At 47.4% G+C, this 20,694-nt stretch overlaps 1 protein-coding gene across 10 annotated transcripts in view; it reads right to left on the bottom strand.

Moving 5' to 3' along the window:
- The window catches only part of ppfibp2b (PPFIA binding protein 2b), a 474,628-nt gene that overhangs the window by 133,987 nt on the left and 319,947 nt on the right, over nt 1-20,694 (bottom strand). For all 10 annotated transcript variants that reach the window (XM_086008336.1, XM_086008341.1, XM_086008339.1 and 7 more), the window contains 2 exons: nt 11,889-12,017; nt 873-965 (listed from right to left, as the gene is read on the bottom strand). In XM_086008336.1, coding sequence (XP_085864462.1) covers nt 873-965; nt 11,889-12,017 — 222 coding nt within the window. The remainder of the gene's footprint in view (nt 1-872; nt 966-11,888; nt 12,018-20,694) is intronic.

Here is a 20,694-nt window from a genome sequence, read left to right as displayed (position 1 = left end):
AGCAGTCTCTGCCGGGTGTGGTCTGACTGGAGGCCCCTGACGAAGGCATCACAGGCGAGTCCCTGCGCGTGCTCCACAGCCGTTACCGCTTTACAATCGCAGTCTCTGCAGAGTGCCAGTAGCGCCCGTGCAAATGCCCCTACCGATTCTCCCGGTTGCTACCTGCGGGATCCCAAGAGGTGTCGGGCGTAAATTGTGTTCACTGGGCGCGTATATTGCCCTTTTAGTAGCTCGAGGGCCGCCACGTACGTATTAGAGTCCCGGATTAGCATATATACTTGATGGCTCACCTGGGCGGTCAAAATTTTCAGTTTGTGATCCTCCTCTGTAACCTGTGAGATTGCGAGGAAGGATTCAAAGCAGCTCAGCCAGTGTTCAAACTTGGCTGATGCACCCACATCTTGAGGGTCGAGGTCCAGGCGTGGTGGTCTGAGGGCTCTCAGCAATGTCTGCTGTATCCGTTGCTGTTGTTGCTCCTCAGGTGTCGCCATTTAACTTTTAGCTAATAAAATTGATACGCTTATCAATTACTTCATAAAAGGTGATGAGTCGAAGAAGAGATGATGAGTCGAAAGAAGAGATGAATAAGGCTTTTATTAGCTAAGAAGAGACCATGCTTCTTCGTGAGTGACTGAACAAGTCTGAACGAAACCCACACAGTGGTGGGTGGAGTCAGCTGAGGCATGCCTCCATACACAGCGCCACCCAGAGGTGGCAATATACAATACAGTGGTTTACCACAGGAGGGAATTCCAGAGCTCGGGGCCCAGGCAGCTGAAGGCACGGCCGCCAATGGTGGAGCGATTATAATCAGGGATGCTCAACAGGCCATGGGGAGCAATGGCTGACAAATGAGAAACATCACTCCTTACCTGGGTGGCATCCAGCCTTTGCTCGAACTGAATCTTTTCGTCCTCTAGTTCTTCCACTTTAGACTTCAGGCTCTGTAGTTCCCGAAGCAAGTTCTGGAATGTCAGCAAAGTGCGAGGGATGTTAACAACAACAAAGAAGAAACTGTTGAATAATTTAAATCATCTCTGAAAATACAGACTGGCCTGTGGAGCTATTTAAGGGTTTGGCTGGAACTGAGAAGATGGGGGTTAATGTTTGACCCCATAAAGAGATCCCAAAAGCAAAGCCCACACTAATCTACAACAACAACAACAACCACCATTTATACAGCACCTTTAATGTAGTAAAACGTCCCAAGGTGCTTCACAGGAGCGATTATCAAACAAAATTTGACACCGAGCCCACATAAGGAGATATTAGGACGGGTGACCAAAAGCTCGGTCAAAGAGGTAGGTTTTAAGGAGCGTCTTAAAGGAAGAGAAAGAGGCGGTGAGGTATGGGGAGGGAATTCCAGAGCTTAGGGCCTCGGCAGCTGAAGGCACGGCCGCCAATGGTGGAGCGATTAAAATCGGGGATGCTCAAGAGTTACTTAAAAGCGAATTGGATAAGGAAAGAAAGAACTTGATCTCAGGACGTCCCAAAGCGCTTTACAGCCAATGAAGTACTTTTTTTGAAGTGCAGTCACTGTTGTAATGTAGGAAATGCAGCAGCCAATTTGCGCACAGCAAGCTCCCACAAACAGCAATGTGTTAATGACCAGATAATCAGTTTTAGTGATCTTGATTGAGGGATAAACATTGGTCAGGACACCGGGGAGAACTCCCCTGCTCTCCTTCGAAATAGTGCCTTGGGATCTTTTACGTCCACCTGAGAGAGCAGACGGGGCTTCGGTTTAAAGTCTCATCCGAAAGACGGCACCTCTGACAGTGCGGCACTCCCTCAGCACTGCCCTGGGAGTGTCAGCCTAGATTTTGGGACTTGACCCCACGACCTTCTGACTCAGAGGTGAGAGAGTGCTGCCCACTGAGCCACGGCTGGCTAGGAACATTACAGAATGCCGGGGAATGGGATCAGTGAAGACAGCTGCTGTTGAAGAGCTGGCACCAACATAGGCACGATGGGCCAAAGGACCTCCTTCTGGCTATAATTTCAATAATCTCGGGCAAGACGTTTAGAAAAGTCCTTGGCAGAGTGGGTTAGTGGTAGAGCAAGTCAGCACGTAAGCAGAATGGAAATTCTGTACGAGGAGACTGGTAACTGTACAGTTGAAGAATTTTGACTTCACTGCATTTATCTAAAGATGTGCTCGGAGCAGTTATTTCATAGTTTCTTCAGATTTCTTTGGACTTCTTCGGCCTCAGCTGGAGTGTTGTGGACAATTCTGGGCCCCACACGTCAGGAACGATGTCAAGGCCTTAGAAAGGGTGCAGAGGAGATTTCCCAGGATGTTCCATGGGATGAGGGACTTCATTTATGAGGAGAGGTTGGAGAAGTTCAGACTGTTCTCCTGGGAACAGAGGAGGTTAAGAGGTGACCCAATAGAGGTTTTCAAGATGATGAGAGGTTTTGCGAGAGTAGATCGAGAAAAAACTATTCCCCCCCGGCGAGTGGGTCAATAACCAGAGGGCATAGATTCAAAATCAGTGGCAAAAGATCGAGGGGAGACGAGGAGAAATGTTTTCACTGAGAGTCGTGGGGATCGGGAACGCTCGACCTGAACAGGTGGTGGAAGCTGATTCCAGCAATAACTTTCAGAGGGAGTTGGACGGGTTCTGGAGGATGAGGAACTCATAGGGTTACGGACAAAGAGCAGGAGCGTGGGACTGAGCACGACGGCTCTTTCAAAGAGCCAGCACAGGGACGACGGGCCGAATGGCCTCCCTCTGTGCTGTAAGTTTCTATGATTCTATGAATATCTGGTAGATTTGAGAGAGGAACAGAGGAACACACGGGACTAGAAAGGACTCTGCAGTCCATCAAACTGTGCCAGTATAGACTAGTTGAGTCGAATTTTATTTATTATTCGTTCCTGGGATGTGGGCATCGCTGGCAAGGCCGGCATTTATTGCCCATCCCTAGTTGCCCTCGAGAAGGTGGTGGTGAGCCGCCTTCTTGAACCGCTGCAGTCTGTGTGGTGAAGGTGCTCCCACAGTGCTGTTAGGGAGGGAGTTCCAGGATTTTGACCCAGCGACGATGAAGGAACAGCCGATATATTTCCGAGTCAGGATGGTGTGAGACTTGGAGGGGAACTTGGAGGTGGTGGTGTTACCATGCGCCTGCTGCCCTTGTCCTTCTAGGTGGAAGAGGTCACGGGTTTGGGAGGTGCTGCCGAAGAAGCCGTGGTGAGTTGCTGCAGTGCATCTTGTAGATGGTACACACTGCAGCCACGGTACGCCGGTGGTGGAGGGAGTGAATGTTTAAGGTGGTGGATGGGGTGCCAATTAAGCGGGCTGCTTTGTCCTGGATGGTGTCGAGCTTCTTGAGTGTTGTTGGAGCTGCACTTATCCAGGCAAGTGGAGGGTTTTCCATCGCACTCCTTACTTGTGCCTTGTAGATGGTGGAAAGGCTTTGGGGAGTCAGGAGGTGAGACACTCGCCGCAGAATACCCAGCCTCTGACCTGCTCTTGTTGCCTTGGCCTCTTTCTGTGCTGTATATTCTATGTAACTGAGTACAATCCCTCACTCAAACTCTCTCAAGTATCTAGGCAATTCTCCATTAAACTTTTCATGCATTGAGAGATACTGAAATTACATTGTGGCCTTCAGTGAGGAGAAATGAATAAAAACTCCTGCTCGGCCTTAAGCATTGGGAGTAAATTTACAGCCTGTTCAGTTCTGAAATTAATCTTTAAGAATAGATGCAGGAACAGGAAATGCTGGAAATACAGTCTGAAACAGACGATCGTTGCCCCTTCCCTCATCTAAGCTTGGGCTCGTCACCTTCATTGATTCACTGAGGAATCAACTAAGAGAGGAATTACTGTGCCCTGCGCCCGATTCCTGGCATGCTCAAGTGTCGTTACAATTGGAAGCAGTTTAGTTTACAAAATAACTCTCTTTTTTCTTTCCCCTGATTTCTCCTAGTGGGAGGGGCGGATTTTCCGGGAATGGTGTAACCAGCAAGTCGCGACAAAATCTGCAACAGTCTTCCTTTCAGCAGCTTACACCGAGATTCCCGAGAGTCTCATTAACATAGGTTGGAAGGTAAAAACCAGCGTAAAGCAAGTGGAAATCAAGGTAAACAAGAAAAGGGCCGAACTTAGGCCATATTCCTTCTTTAAGTATGGAAATAAAAGTTTGAAGCCATCTAACCATTATTTACACACACTAGGCACAGCATGTTTAAGATCATGCAATCGCGGAGGTTTTTCCAATTTTTAATGCAACTCATTCTGATTCCATAAAGATGATGATAATACATTTCACCGAGAGAGCGGGTGACACACACACACATGGAACAAGAGCTTGTGACAAACACAGGCAGACAGACAGACTCACACACGTACAGACAGACAGAGACAGAGACACAGCGACAGAGAGAGACAGACACACAGACAGACACACAGACAGACACAGACAGACAGAGACAGACACAGGCAGACAGAGACACATAGACAGAGACACACACACACATACAGGCAGAGACAGAGACACATACAGAGACACAGACAGAGACACACGGAGACAGATACAGACACAGTCAGACAGACAGAGACGGACAGACACACAGAGACAGACACACACACAGACAGATACAGATACACATAGAGACACAGACACACAGACAGACACAGAGAGACAGGCAGACACAGACACACAGACAGAGATGGACAGACACAGACACACAGACACAGACACACACACAGACACACACACAGACATACACACAGACACACACACAGACACACACAGACACACACAGACACACACACACAGACACACACACACAGACAGAGGGGCAGGAATAATCCTATTAAGTTAAATAGTTAGAAACTGCTGACCTCAGGGAACCCATAGTCTAGGGATCTAGTGTGAAAACCCAACCATTAAAAAACGTTTGATTTAGATAGTTTTATCAGCGTACAATCAAGTTTTAGCACATTCATTCCCTCGATAAACAAAATAATATTTAAAACTTTGTTATTTTGGGGTCAGATTAAATTTCAGTTACCTTTTGCATTTCATAGTTTCTGAATTGTTGCACTCCCCAAAGCTCTTATTAAAACACATCACGAGACAAAAGAATTCAATCAGGCGGTAATCCCCCCTTCTTGGCTCCTTGCCTCTGGGAGGTTATAAAAATACCACGTGTGGCGGAAACCAGCTTGGATAACACATCGATAATTGTTCATAACCCGTGCAAGATTTCAACTGGAGCACATTGCATCAATTAAAGCAATTCCAAAACCCAGCTCTCTCCCTCCATTCTATTCAGTTGCTCTAAGCTTTCAAATTGCACGTGTGTCTGTCTATCTTTCGGATGAAAAGAAAGACAGACTTGCATTTCTATAGCGCCATTCACAACCACCGGACGTCCCAAAGTGCTTTACAGCCAATGAAGTACTTTTTGGGGTGTAGTCACTGCTGTAATGTAGGAAACGTGGCATCCAATTTACGCACAGCAAGCTCTCACAAACAGCAATGTGATAATGACCAGATAATCTGTTTTAGTTATGTTGGTTGAGGGATAAATATTGGCCAGGACACTGGGGAGAACTCCCCTGCTCTTCTTCAAAATAGTGCCGTGGGATCTTTTACATCCATCTGAGAGAGCAGATGGGTCCTCGGTTTAATGTCTCATCCGAAAGATGGCACCTCCGACAGTGCAGCACTCCCTCAGCATTGCACTGGAGTCTCAGCCTAGATTTTGTGCTCAAGTCCCTGGAGTGGGACTTGAACCCACAACCTTCTGACTCAGAGGCGAGAGAGTGTGGCCCACTGGGCCATGGCCGACAAGACGTTAAACCGAGGCCCCCGTCTGCTCTCTCAGGCAGACATAACAGATCCCACAGCCACTAGAGCAGGGGAGTTCTCCCCAGTGTCCTGGGGCCATATTTATTCCTCAACTAACATCTCTAAAAACAGATTTTCTGGTCATTATCACGTTACTGTTTGTGGGAGCTTGCTGTGCGCAAATTGGCTGCCGCATTTCCCACATTACAACAGTGAACACACTTCAAAAAGTACTTCATTGGCTGTAAAGCATTTTTGGATGTCCTGAGGTTGTGAAAGGTGCTATAGAAATGCAAGTCTTTCTTTCTTTCCAAGTCATGGACTAAACAATGCATTTAAATCTTAATAAAATTTACAGGGAAATTGGAGACACCGGTTGAGGTAAACTTTTAGGGGGAAGGGTTTCCGCTTTGAAATTGTGTCCAAACGCGCTTGAAATTGCGCTGGTGAGGTCACAGTTCAAGCTTCCGCTAAAATTCATTTGCAAAATTACAAGCGTAAACTGTTCCATGAACCAGCGCCATCGGGCAGCATAATAGAATGGAATCGTTGCTCTTTCCATTAAAAAGCATTCCTTGATGTATTCGAGAGCGGTAACCTGGTGCAGTTTGATTGATCCGGCTGAAAATGGGTTTATCACCGAAAATAAACATTTTAATCAGAGGGCCCAGTCCATCACCTCTGAGTAACCTGATTTAAAATCACTGAAAATAACTTAAAAAAAACTATACTGAACCATTTCATAGTTTCATTTTTGTACACGAGTCAGTTTCTTAGTAAATTAAATATTTTTTGATGATAAAAAAAACTATTTAAAACGTGCCGACCAGAGCCTGTCGGACAGCGAGTGTGATTTGAAGAGCCTTCCCGACCCAGCGCGATCGGCGGAATCTCACAATGTCGACCCGGGGGCGGGGCCTGATCCGGGCTAATCGAATTCCTGGTCCGGCGGGAAAGATGGCGGGAAACACGAACGTGAGTGGTTTGTGGCCGTAACTCACTCACTGTTTCAAATTCCCCGATCTTTCTGCGCTGGTTCGGCCGATTCATCGCGGGTTGCGCTGATGTTTCTGACAGAAGCGAGCGGAAACCCGACCGTTTTAATGTCGGCTGTGGAGCAAATGGACAGAAAATCAAGCAGAACGTGAGCTCCACTGGGGCCTAAGTTGGTCACAAGTCTGAGGCTGTCCTTTGGAAGCTTTAACATGCCCTGCTCAGGAAGCATCTTGAACGCTGGGTTCAAAAAATGAAAAAGACTTTCATTGCTATAGCGCCTTTAGGATATCCTGAGGTCATGAAAGCCATAGGAACAGGAGGAGGCCATTCAGCCCCTCGAGCCTGTCCCGCCGTTCAATGGCTGATCTGTATCCTAACTCCATCCACCCGCCTTGGCTCCCTTTCCTTTAATACCCTTGCCCAGCAAAAAATCTATTGATAATAACAACAGAAGATGCTGGAAAAACTCAGCAGGCCAGGCAACATCCGTGGAGAGAGAAACAGAGTCAACCTTTCAGGTCGAAGACCCTTCGTCAGAACTGAGAGAAAAAGGCAGGAAGTGAAACCGATTAAAAGGCAGTTTGGGGGCTGGGAAATGGGGGAGGGGATGAAAGAAGAGACATTAAGAGATATTCAAGGTGAGACGAGATGGTAATAGGACAGGTAAAGAAACAAACAATGGCTCGAGATGAAGTGTGAAATGCGCTGGCAGAGTGAGAGACAGCTGCCGTGTGGGAGAGAGAGAGAAAAGGAAAAGGCACAAACCAAAAGTGTGGATAAAAAATATAAAAATATAATAGGGGCCGAGGTTATGATCTGAAATTGTGGAACTCGATATTGAGTCCGGAAGGCTATAAAGTGCCTAATCGGAAGATGAGGTGCTGTTCCTCGAGTTTACGTTGAGCGTTATCAGATGAACATTGACACTGTGCCAAAGAAGGAGACATTAGACCAGGTGACCAAATGCTTTTTCAAAGAGGTAGGTTTTAAGGAGTGTGTTGTGTATGTAATATGTGTGCTACTTTGAACCTATGGACAGGACTGCACTACTTGTAGGGCGTAGTGATACGCAGTACCACTCCTGGCCATAGGGGTATAAATAGTACTGTGGGTACTGATCTCCCCTCAGTTCCCGCCTGTGGGCATGAAGTAAAGATCTACGTATAGTCCCTACCTCCAACCAGTAAAGACCTGTTTGAGTTATACGTTTAAGTCTTTGTGTTAATTGTTCAATACAATACACATACTTAACACTGGCGACGAGTCAGGTTCTTACCCTGCGGCAGTTGAAGAGAGGTTTCAAACATCACCACCCCACTAGAAGCGACAGGCTTTAGGACTCTGAAGCCTCCATCAGCGACTGAGCACTGGAGTGCAGCAGCCATCCTGACAGCTTCCAGCGACTGACAGAAGTCTTTCTGCAGTTTCCTTGTTCAACCTAGGTGGTGGGGTAAGCCGTGTAGCGTTGGCTGCAAAGACAGGGCTGGGGAAGTTGGAGAAGATAAGGGCGATCGCAATCCCTGATAAGAGCCGCGGTGAAACGCGCGAGCGGGTAAGCCAGAGCCTGGGAGGGAGCGAGCAAGAGCCGCTTCGGTCGGGAGCCACTTCGCGATCCAGCGATCGCATCCACTGATAAGGGCCGCACTCGGGCGATCGCGGCGAAGATAAGGGCCGCACTCGGGGGCTGAAGGGAGACGGCGTTGGGGGACGGGTGAAGACCGCCAAGCGCGGGAAAACCGCCATTTTGTGGGCGGAGGACGATGGCAAGAGCGGGAAGCCGCCATCTTTGATAACAAGTAAACAAAATAAAATCTGAGAAATTGCAAATCTACAATGCCTAAACACGGGAATATTAGCACCTTTGATAGTGACCTCGAAGATTGGGCCATATATGTTGAAAGAGTAAAAAATTATTGTAAGGCCAATAAAATTCGTGACCAAGATAAAGCTCTAACATTATTAAATTTAATGGGTGCGAAGACATACGGGCAATTGAAACACCTGTTATCACCAGATGAACCGGCGGATAAGACGTTCGATGAGATTGTTACTGTCCTGAAAGATCATCTAAACCCCACGCCGCTGATGCTAGCGGAACGATTTAAATTTTATGACAGAAGGCAGCTACAGCATGAAAGCAATGCTGAATATTTGCTGGAATTGCGTAAATTAGCGAAATATTGCCAGTTTGGAACGGGACTGACAGATGCACTACGAGACAAATTTGTGTGTGGTTTATTTAAACAGGATACACAAAAGCGACTGCTCGAGGAGAATGAGCTGACGCTTGAGAAGGCGGTCACTATGGCAGCAGCACACAAAGCCGCAGCGAGAGGCACGGCAGTAATGCAGCTACGGTCACCGGAGCTCAGTGCACACAAATTGGGTGTGAGTTCTGGCAAATGTTATCGTTGTGGAAAGACAACGCATGATCAGAACCAGTGTTGGTTTAAAAACCAAGAATGTAGAACTTGTGGTAGGCTTGGACATATAGCTAGAGTATGCAGGTCAGGGAAGAAGACCAGCAACAAGAAGTCACCGCAAGGAAAATACGCAAAGGTACACAAGGTGACCGAACAGGAGTCCGATTCAGACGCTAGCAGTAATGAACTGGCTAGCTTAAGCTGTAATGAACTGGCTAGCTTAAGAGTACTCAACGCTGGTAAGGGTGCAGACCTCCAGACAATTTGGGTCACTCTTCAGATAGAAGGAGTCCAAGTAAAACTGGAATTGGACACTGGATCGGCATTGACGGTCATAAATAAGAAAGATTACGGAAAGTTATTCCAACATATTCCCCTACAGGATACGGGGATTATATTGAAAACATACACGGGGCAAAGAGTGTACCCCATCGGGAAAATAGAGGTTGCAGTGGTCCACAAGGGCGAAGACAGTCAAATAATGGACTTATGTGTGATATCTGAAGGAGGTTCTCCACTACTAGGACGGGAGTGGATTAGGAAAATGAATATGGACTGGCATTTCCTACAAACAATAACGAGTGAGAACTCGGTGAAGATAGTCGGCCCAGACTCTGGAACGGATGATGGTAAGCCCAACTCAGGTGCAAAAGACAAAGTTTCAGCACAGAATTCCACTGAGCAACAACAACATAGTTTAACTGTGGATTCTGAGTCTGGCAAGTCTACTGATGTGCCCATTTCTGAGGGACACCGGGCTCGAACTCAACTCCATTTCAAACTACAACAGCAATTAGAACAAATGCTTCGCCGTTTTGAGCAAGAGTTGAATGCAACGAAAGAGTTCTTTGATATAGAGTTGAAGAATATGGAAAGACAACAGAAGCAGCTGATGGAGAAAATGGAGCAGGAGCACACAAAACGTCTGATGTCAGAGGAGTTAACGGTCAGCCAACTCCTGCATATGCTGAAGGACAGGACTCTGAAATGGGAAAAACTTGAACACGAACTTCAATATTCAAACGAAAGGGGTTCGGAGCTCTCAAAGGTTATTGGAAGAGCTGAGGTGGCAACACAGACTGAGATGACTGCAACAGAGCAGCCCTTGGATGCCAAAAGTACGCTGACTCACGTCAACGTAGAACAACAGACCGCTGAAACAGCTGCTCCGGTAGAGGGATTGAATAGTCCGATCAATCAATCTCCAAAAGAAGTTGAAGTAGTAAAATCTCAAATGAGGTCATTAGTAAACGACTTGCTGAAAGCCCAGAAAAAGCTGGATGAAGAGGTACGCATGAAGAAGTCTCTTCAGGAAAGATGTCTGGACTTGGAACAAAAGCTGGCTAACGCCCAGCTGGGTATGGAGGAAATAGAAGACCCTCTCGCTGGCCTAGATCAGGACGACACCGAATATTACTATGTCCTGTCCTGCCCAACTTGTAACTTCGACTCCCACCATACAGAAATCATGGAGGAGCACCGAAAGTCTACGGAACATCGGGAGAAGGTGGCTCTACTACGGAAAAAGGAGGAAGAGAAGGAGGAACTGCGCATGCAGCTGGCAGCTGACAGTGGAGCCCAGAGAGTCTCCAAAAAGCAGAAAAGGAAAAGTCGAAACAGAAGATGACCCATCTGAACCATTATTACCTCTACCAGATCACACACGTGGTCCCTCCGAACGGAGCCAATTCAGTTCGGAAGTTCAAACTGTTAAATCCATGGAAGGACTATTGAATGAGTCACTCCAGCAACGTGAACCGACTACACCACAGAGATTGAATCTGTGAACTGTTTTCCGCAGAGACTGAATCTGTGCTCTGTTTTGACATGAAGTTATCTATGTATCTATGTTATTCTGTTATGTAAACCTGAAGTTATATATGTATATATGTTATTACGTTATGTTAAATGGGGAGATGACTGTAAAGCTAGGAAGGGAGGAATGTTGTGTATGTAATATGTGTGCTACTTTGAACCTATGGACAGGACTGCACTACTTGTAGGGCGTAGTGATACGCAGTACCACTCCTGGCCATAGGGGTATAAATAGTACTGTGGGTACTGATCTCCCCTCAGTTCCCGCCTGTGGGCATGAAGTAAAGATCTACGTATAGTCCCTACCTCCAACCAGTAAAGACCTGTTTGAGTTATACGTTTAAGTCTTTGTGTTAATTGTTCAATACAATACACATACTTAACAGAGTGTCTTCAAGGAGGAGAGAGAAGTAGAGAGGCGGAGAGGTTTAGGGAAGGAATTCCAGAGCTTAGAACCTAAACAGCTGCTGAAAGCACGGCCACCAATGGTGGAGCAAAGGAAATGGGGATTGCGCAAGAGGCCAGAATTGGAGGAACGCAGCGATCTGGGGCGGTTGTTGTAGGGTTGGAGGTGCTTAGAGAGATAGGGAGGGGCGAGACCATGGAGGGATTTGAACAGGTGATTGGGAATTTTAAAAATCGAGGCGTTGCCGGACCGGGAGCCAATGTAGGTCGGCGAGCACAGGATGTGATGGGTGAGCGGGACTTGGTGTGAGTTAGGACACGGGGCAGCAGAGTTTCGGATGAGCTGACAGGTTACAGGGGGTGCAAGATGGGTGGCCGGCCAAGGGAGCGTGGGAACAGTCGAGCCCGGAGGTAACGAAAACAAAGAGGAAAAGTACGGCTAACCTCACTTTTCTGCAACTCATCACTTTCCTGGTGGTCCTTCTCTATTCCAGCCAGCTTAATTTTCAGGCTTGAAATCTCAGCCATTAGATCCAGTTTCTGGGTCTCCAATGCTGTCCTGCTCAGCAGCTCCTAGAAACGGCAGGAAGTTACATTTTCAATCTCAAAAATTCCTTTCCGTCTCCACTTCAAACTCCAAAGACGCCGAAGGATTTACTCCTGAAAGAACACGTACGTTCGACACCCGACGGGGACCTGGCCCCAGTTCCTGGGCCGTCTAAGGTCAGAAACAAATCTCCCCAGCCGTGTTTTGCCTGCTTGGGTACAAGCGGGGGGGGGGGGGGGGGGCGGAGGAGAAGAAAACCAAAGATTCGGCTCACCGCTTTACTGTTCCCGTTGAAAGGCTCCCTCTGTACCGGACAAGATACAGAGCTAAAAGCGGGGGAGCGTTTTTTTGACGCTAATTGTACCAGCAACACTGAGCCTCAGTCTGGCATTCCCAAACATTTGCTAGTATAATCTTGCTGAATGCACAAGGGCAGAACCGATTGTAAATTGTGTGTGGTCGCTATTTTTTGGTTTCGGAGGAGGCGTCAGCAGGTGGGGAGGGAGTGTCAGGGAATATCCAAGGATGGGGTGGGGGGGGGGGCAATGTTCCCTGTAAAAGTTTTTTTTGCGGGTGCATGGCCCACTCAAGTTTTCGCGCATACGCGGTTATTCCAATTGAAAAGCCGGCCAGAGGCCTGCACGGGAGCTCCAGACCACTGTGGGGCCTCGCAGCGGGGAGTGAGAGCGAGAACATGATCCATAGAAATATAGGAGCAGGAGTAGGCCATTCGGCCCCTCGAGCCTGCTCCGCCATTTAATAAAATCATGGCTGATCATCCAAATTCAGTACCCGGTCCCTGCTTTCTCCCCATATCCCTTTAGCCTCAAGAAATATATCCAACTCCTTCTTGAATATATTTAATGAATTGGCCTCAACTGCCTTCTGTGGTAGAGAATTCCATAGGTTCACCACTCTCTGGGTGAAGAAATTCCTCCTCATCTCTGTCCTAAATGGCTTACCCCTTATCCTTAGACTGTGACCCCTGCTTCTGGACGCCCCCGCTATTGGGAACAGCCTTCCTGCATCTAGTCTGTCTAGTCCTGTCAGAATTTTATCCAGATGGTAAGACGGATCACGTTCTGCCAACACCACCCCCTTTACACCCGCACCAGGTTCTCCCTCCCCGCCCCCGGTTTCTCGGAAAGCTCAGTGCGCGTGTGGCAAGTGACATCATTGGACTGGACGAAATCCGAACGTCACGACACTGTCACTATTCACTTCAGACCCAATAAGCCTGTTAACAATCTGTGACCCACACACCGTGCCCCATCTATGGGGGGGGATGGGGTGGAGGGGGGAGCATGTCAGAAACTTGGGCTGGGGGGAGGTGGTCAGGAACTTGGGCGCCGGGGGCAGGAACTTGTTTGGGGGGTGGGCGAAGGTCTTAACCCACGAGGGTGAGCCCTGTCTGTTCCAAGTGAGCCCTGTTCTGTCTGGAGTCGGCAGTCGGAATGGCTCGAGTTCACTTTGCAAAGTAACTGTTTACGTAGGCAGGGAGGATCTAATTACACATTCCAGAAAAACTGCTGGGTGTGACTTGTTCTCCAAGGGGACCAATCAGCAATCAGGACTTGTCATCCAAGGGGACCAATCAGAGCTTTTGGTGTTGCGAATAAACACTTCCATAAATATTGGCCCAGGACACTGGGGGAACTCCCCTGCTCTTCTTCGAAATAGTGTCCGTGGGATTTTTTACATCCACCTGAGAGAGCAGACGGGGCCTCGGTTTAACGTCCCATCCGAAAGACGGCACCTCCGACAGTGCAGCACTCCCTCAGCACTGCACTGAGAGTGTCAGCCTAGATTTTTGTGCTCAAGTCTCTGGAGTGGGACTCGAACCTTCTGACTCAGAGTTGAAAGTGCTGCCAACTGAGCCATTCCCACATCTTGAATATCTCTCAATGTCTCTCAACCTCTCCTGCCTTCTATCCTATCACTGACCTTCCCTTATGTTATTTCCTCTCCTCCCCCTTTTCCCAGCCCCTACACTTGCTTCACAATCTATTCCTTTTCCTGCTTTTTTCCAGTTCTGACGAAGGGCTTCGACCTGAAACGTTAACTCTGTTTCTCTCTCCAAGGATGCTGCCCTGGCCTGCTGGGTTTTTCCAGCATTTTCTGTTGTTATTAATGATTAGCTTACCATGTCCCAAGGCAGACCGCCACTGACTCTAAGCAGACTATTGTTTGAAGGTAAACATATCAAATTTCGACGCACTTCCTGCCTGATCTTTTGTTAACCGCACCTTTCTAAACCTTTTAACACACTTACTATTATATAGCGCTGAAGCACAGCTGAGTGAGGCCTACTTGAGGCAGCCACAGCCTCATCCTGTGGAGTGAGCAAGTATCGGGGAAAAAAAGAGAAGACTTCCATTTCTATAGCGCCTGTCACAACCTCAGGACGTCCCAAAGCGTGTCACAGCCAATGAAGTACGTATTTTGAAGTGTAGTCACTGTTATAATGTAGGAAACGCAGCAGCCAATTTGCGCACAGCAAGCTCCCACAAACAACACTGTGATGCTGAAACATAGGAACATAGAAGATAGGAGCAGCAGTCGGCCATTCGACCCCTCAAGCCTGCTCCACCATTCAATGAGATCATGGCTGATCATCCAAATTCAGTACCCTGTCCCTGCTTTCTCTCCATATCCCTTGATCCCTTTAGCCTTAAGAAATATATCTAACTCCTTCTTGAATCTATTTAATGAATTGGCCTCAACTGCCTTCTGTGGTAGAGAATTCCACAGGTTCACCACTCTCTGGGTGAAGAAATTCCTCCCCATCTCTGTCCTAAATGGCTTACCCCTTATCCTTAGACTGTGACCCCTGGTTCTGGACCCCCCGCCATCGGGAACATCCTTCCAGCATCTAGTCTGTCCAGGCCTGACAGAATTTTATAAGTTTCAATGTGATGCTGAGGTCCTGACTCACAGGCGAGAGTGCTACCAACTGAACCACAGAACTTGTGAATATTGTTTAAATGTAATCAGCAGTGATGACTGGCTTTCAGTAATTATTGGTTAATAATGAATATAATCTTACAACCCAATACCCAGATTTAACCTGCACTACAGGAGAGTTAAAAAAATGCTTGGTTTTGGATGCAGTGCGATAGAGAGAGAACAACACCTTTAGATAGAAAACAAAGGTACCTTGATGACTGTTCTAGTCCTACTCGGGTTCCCTCCCTCACCTCTTTTTCCAGTACATTCATGACTAGATAATTTCATACACTTTGCTTCCAAGTTCCACCCTTCCCCCGCCTTCACATGGTCCATCTCCGACTCTTTCCTTCCCTTCCTCGACTTCTCTGTCTCCATTTCTGGAGATAGGCTATTGATAAACATTCACTATATGCCCATTGACTCCCACAGCTACCTGGACTACACTTCCTCCCACCCCACTTCCTGTAAGGACTCTATTCCATTCTCCCAGTTTCTCCATCTCCGCCGCATCTGCTCCGACGATGCCATCTTCCATACCAGTGCTTCTGACATGTCTTCGTTTTTCCTCAACCGAGGATTTCCTTTTCCCGTGGTTGACATGGCCCTCGACCGTGTTCGTTCCATTTCCCGCACTTCTGCTCTTGCCCCTTCCCCTCTCACCCCTTCCCCTCCCTCCCAGAGCCACGATAGGCTTCCCTTATCCTGACCTTTCACCCCACCAGCCTCCACATTCAATGGATCATCCTCCGCCATTTCCGCCAGCTCTAGCGTGGTCCCACCATCAAACACACCTTCCCCTCACCTCCCCTTTCAGCATTCCGAAGGGACCGCTCTCTCTGCGACACCCTGGTCCACTCCTCTATCACCCCCAACACCCCTTCCCCTTCCCACGGCACCTTCCCGTGCAAGCACAGGAGATGCAACACCTGCCCCTTTACCTCCTCCCTTCCCACTGTCCAGGGCCCCAGACACTCCTTCCAGGTGAAACCGCGATTTACTTGTACTTCTTGCAATTTAGTATACTGTATTCGCTGCTCACGGTGCAGTCTCCTCTACATTGGGGAGACCAAACGCAGATTGGGTGATGCACTTTGTGGAACACCTCCGTTCAGTCCATAAGCATGACACCGAGCTTCCGATCGCCTGTCACTTTCATTCTCCGCTCCACTCCCACTCTGATCTCTCTGTCCTCGGCCTCTTACACTGTTCCGATGAAGTTCAACGTAAGTGTCATGAATCTTACCATTCATGTAGAAATGACTCATGAGATAACACTGGGCGGCCAGCTGGTGGCGCCGTCCAAGGAAAGTATAAATACTCGGGCGTGGGCCCAGCTTGCTCAGGACGTTTTTGTAACCAGGAACTAGTGATGTAACTAGAATCTCATGGTTGTGAAACAGTTGATTAAAGCCTTGTTTTATACTCACACCAAGTGCTTAGTAGTTTCCTTACGTCAGTGAGCTCGAGGAACAGCACCTCATCTTTCGATTCGGCACTTTACAGTCTTCTGGACTCAACATCGAGTTCAACAATTTCACACCATAACCTCGGCCTCTATTTTTTCACATGGCAGCTGTTGATGATTCTGCCATTCCCATTTACACCTCCTCTAGACCCATCTTTTGTTTCTTTACTTGTCCCATTACCATCTCCTTTTGCTTTGTACAATCATCCCTTTTGTCATTTAAGCTCTCCTGCCTTCCATCCTATCACAGACCTTCCCTTTTGTTCTCTCCTCTCCTCCCCCCTTTCTCTGCCTCTGCACTTGCTTAAAACCTGTTACATCTCTAACTTTTTCCAGTTCTGACGAAGGGTCATCGACCCGAAACGTTAACTCTGTTTCTCTCTCCACAGATGCTGCCTGACCCGCTGAGTGTTTCCAGCATTTTCTGTTTTTATTTAATACCTTGAGATACTTCTTCTGCTGCCTTTTATAATAGAGATAGGACAGTAATGATTAGTATTGTAAGAAGAACGAAAGACTTGCCTTTCTATAGCGCCTTTCACAACCTCAGGACGTCCCAAAGCACTTTACAGCCAATGAATTACTTTTTGAAGTGTAGTCACTGTTGTAATGTGGGCAACGCGGCAGCCAATTTGTGCACAGCAAGCTCCCACAAACAGCAATGTGATAAACAACCAGATAATCTGTTTTCAGTGATGTTGATTGAGGGATAAATATTAGCCCCTGGACACCGGGGTGATGTCCCCTGCTCTTTTTCGAAATAGTGGCCATGAGATCTTTCACATCCACCTGAGAGAGCAGACGGGGGCTAGGGTTAAGGTCTCATCTGAAAGACGGCACCTCAGTACTGCACTGGAGTGTCAGCCTAGATTTTGTGCTCAAGTCCCTGATGTGGGGCTTGAACCCATGACCCACTGACTTCGAGGCGAGGGTGTAGGACAGCTGCACTGACAATCTCTCCCCAATTGCTTTTGGTGAGACTAAGGAGGGGGTATGAGGGAGTGGGGTGGGGAGAGGGGCAGAGTCGGGGGGTGAGAAATTTGAAAGGATTTGTGTGAAGATGTGAAAGGTGCTGCAGTATGAACATCACCTTTGAAGTGACATTTGAAAACAGGATTCAGACACAAACTAAGACACGGTTCAAACCATTTTATCTCCAGGTCTCCAACATCTGGCACTTGTTATTTGGTAAGTGATATTGGTGAGCAGCCTATTAAACTGATGGGGTCACTCACAAACTGCAAAACACTGAAAGCTGGAACATTAACTGCACCGTGTGACATGAATCAGTCATTCATGAAAGAAAGACTTATGAAATAATACTGAGCAGCCTACGGGTGGCACTGTCCAGGGAGAGTATAAATACTCGGGCACGGGCCCAGCTTGCGCAGGACATTCTTAACAGGAACTAGTGAAGGACACAACTAGACCTCCATGTTGTAACACAGTTGATTAAAGCTTTGTTTAACGCTTAGACCAAGTGCCTAGTAGTTTTCTTATGTCACCGTGTTTGGGCATCTGTACCACAGAAACATGGCAACAATAAAACACGTGTCAGCAAAAGTAATGAGAGAATATGTAATGCCAGCCATGGCTCAGTGGGTAGCACTCTCGCCTCAAAGCCAGCAGTTCATAGTCCCACTCCATGAGCCTTGAGCACAAAATCTAGGCTGAAACTCCCAGGGCAGTACTGAGCGTGTGCTGCACTGTCGGAGGTGCCGTCTTTCAGATGAGACGTTAAACTGAAGCCCCGTCTGCTCTCACAGGCGGATGCATAAAATCTCATGGCACTATTTCGAAGTAGAGCAGAGGTGTCCCGTCCAATATTTATCCCCCAACCAATATCACTAAAACAGATTATCTGGTCACTATCATATTGCTGTTTGTGAGAGCTTGCTGTGCGCAAATTGGCTGCCGCATTTCCTACATTACAACAGTGACTACACTTCAAAAAATACTGCACTGGCTGTAAAGTGACTTGGAATCTAGGCTGGCACTTCCTTCGCTCCACCACTGATGGCTGTGCTTTCAGCCGAGCTCTGGAACTCCCTCCTTAAACCTCTCCGCCTCGCTCTCCTCCTTAAATACGCTCTTTAAAACTGACCTCTTTGACCCTGTCCTAATATCTCCTTGGTGTGGCTCAGTTACGTGAAATTTTGTCTGATTAATGCCCCTGTGAAGCATTTTGGGGCGTTTTACTACGTTAGAGGCGCTACAGAAATGCAAGTTGTTGTTGTTGTAGACAAGGTGAAGGTGCAGAGACTGGAGGCAAGGCAGGAGGAGGAGGAGGATTACCGAAGCACCTTTAGATACTTTTCAACGTTAAAGGGGTTATGTACATGCAAAGTGCTGTTGTCATTACTGATGAAGCATAAAACATTTTCTTGGAAGTTGCCCAGGAGCGAGAGAGAGGATCTGAAAGAACCTCCCCAGATGCTGGAGCTAAATATACTTGGGCTTATTATAGAATACTAATGGATAACATCTGCTAGCATTGTCTGGTGTTCGTACAAAGTCTTTCACCCAATCTGACCACCAGTTCCAGCAGTAGACCTCCAGCAGGGGTCCACACTGGACCTCTGGCCTGCAGCTCAATGGCAGATTGGAATCGGGTCAAGAAATTACAGTTGACTACAGAAGCTGGGGTTGTTCTTCTTGGAGCAGAGAAGGTTAAGGGGAGATTTAATCGAGGTGTTCAAAATCATGAGGGGTCTTGATAGAGTAAATAAGGAGAAACTGTTTCCACTGGCAGGAGAGTCGGTAACCAGAGGACACAGATTGAAGATAATCAGTGAAAGAACCAGAGGGGGAGATGAGGAGAATTTTTTTTTAACGCAGCGAGTTGTTGTGATCTGGAATGCGCTGCCTGAAAGGGCGGTGGAAGCAGATTCTGTTATGTATTGTGTGTTCTCCTCCCACCTGCGGTGGCGCTGTCACAGCAGATAAATGGTTGGGTTTGTTCTCTTGGTTAAGTTTTAGCTCTCTTTGTTCGGTTCTCTCCAGAACCTTCTTTTTGAATAAAGCACTTCATGTTTGAATCTCTGAGTTCTAAATTGTGTCTAGGTAGAAAGGTACAGACACAACAAAGTGACGACGAGGATCGGATGAATCTGCGTTGTGGGAACTTTCTTGTTTTCGACTACAAAACGCTCGGAACAGAGATTGCAGCATCACATTAACGTTACGGGTGCAGTGAGTAACAGAAATTAAAATTTGAAACGTGAGATGGCTACTATATTCGGAAACATTGGTGATTTTGATGAAAATGTTGAGCAATGGAGCGCTTATACGGAACGTTTTGACTATTTTGTTTTGGCGAATGTGGTGGCAAATGATAAGGTCGTGCCTACCTTTTTGAGTATACTGGGAGCAAAGACATTCAACTTACTTTGCAGCCTTGTACAGCCAGATAAGCCAGGAACTAAAACATATAAACAACTAGTGGAAATTCTTGGAGCACATTTTTCACCAAAACCTCTGGTTATTGCTGAGAGATTTAGATTTCACAAACGGAATCAAGAGGAGGGGGAATTAGTGACGATGTTTATTGCTGCTTTAAAAAGGTTGTCAGAACACTGCGAGTTCAAGGAGGTGCTGAATGACACCATTAGAGACAGACTTGTGTGTGGTCTGCAAAGTGCAGCCACACAGAAGCGCTTTCTTCCTGAGGACAACCTTACTCTTGAAAAGGCCATAGAAGTTAGTATCTCCATGGAGATGGCGGAAAAGGAGGCTCACCAGTTGAGTTCAACAGGGAGAGTTCACAGGGTGTCGTCTGAGCCTAAAGGTGCGCGGAATGGCACATGTTACCGTTGTGGGAAAACGGGCCATCATGCTAATGACTGCTGGTGTACGGAGCTGGAATGCCGAAATTGTGGAAAAAAAGGTCACAATGAACGCGCCTGTAGAGGTAAAAAAAGCACAGACAGAGCTGGGAAGCATGAAAGCAAAATGTCTGTATTTGGACAAGAGAAGAAAAAGAGTGTTCATTCAGTGCAGTATGATGGAACAAGCAAAACAGTGGGGAGCGACACCTCTGAGGAGGAAGAGGTGCACATACTGATGGTTGCAGGTGGTCCAAATGGCTACTGGGTGTCACCACTGGTGGAGGGACAATCAGTGCGGATGGAGGTGGACACAGGCGCGGCTGTGTCCCTTGTTTCAGACACTGTCTGCAACAAAATGCTAAAGCATCTTACCCTTCAGCCAACAAACATTGTGCTAAAGACGTATACCGGCGAACCTGTGGCCATGAGAGGCGCCATTGAGGTGACAGTTAAATTGAACGG

This window comes from Somniosus microcephalus, chromosome 15 (assembly GCF_052327205.1).
Source record: "Somniosus microcephalus isolate GS21.2 chromosome 15, FLI_Smic_1.0, whole genome shotgun sequence".
NCBI lineage: Eukaryota > Metazoa > Chordata > Chondrichthyes > Squaliformes > Somniosidae > Somniosus > Somniosus microcephalus.
This window is presented reverse-complemented; position numbering and strand designations above follow the sequence as displayed.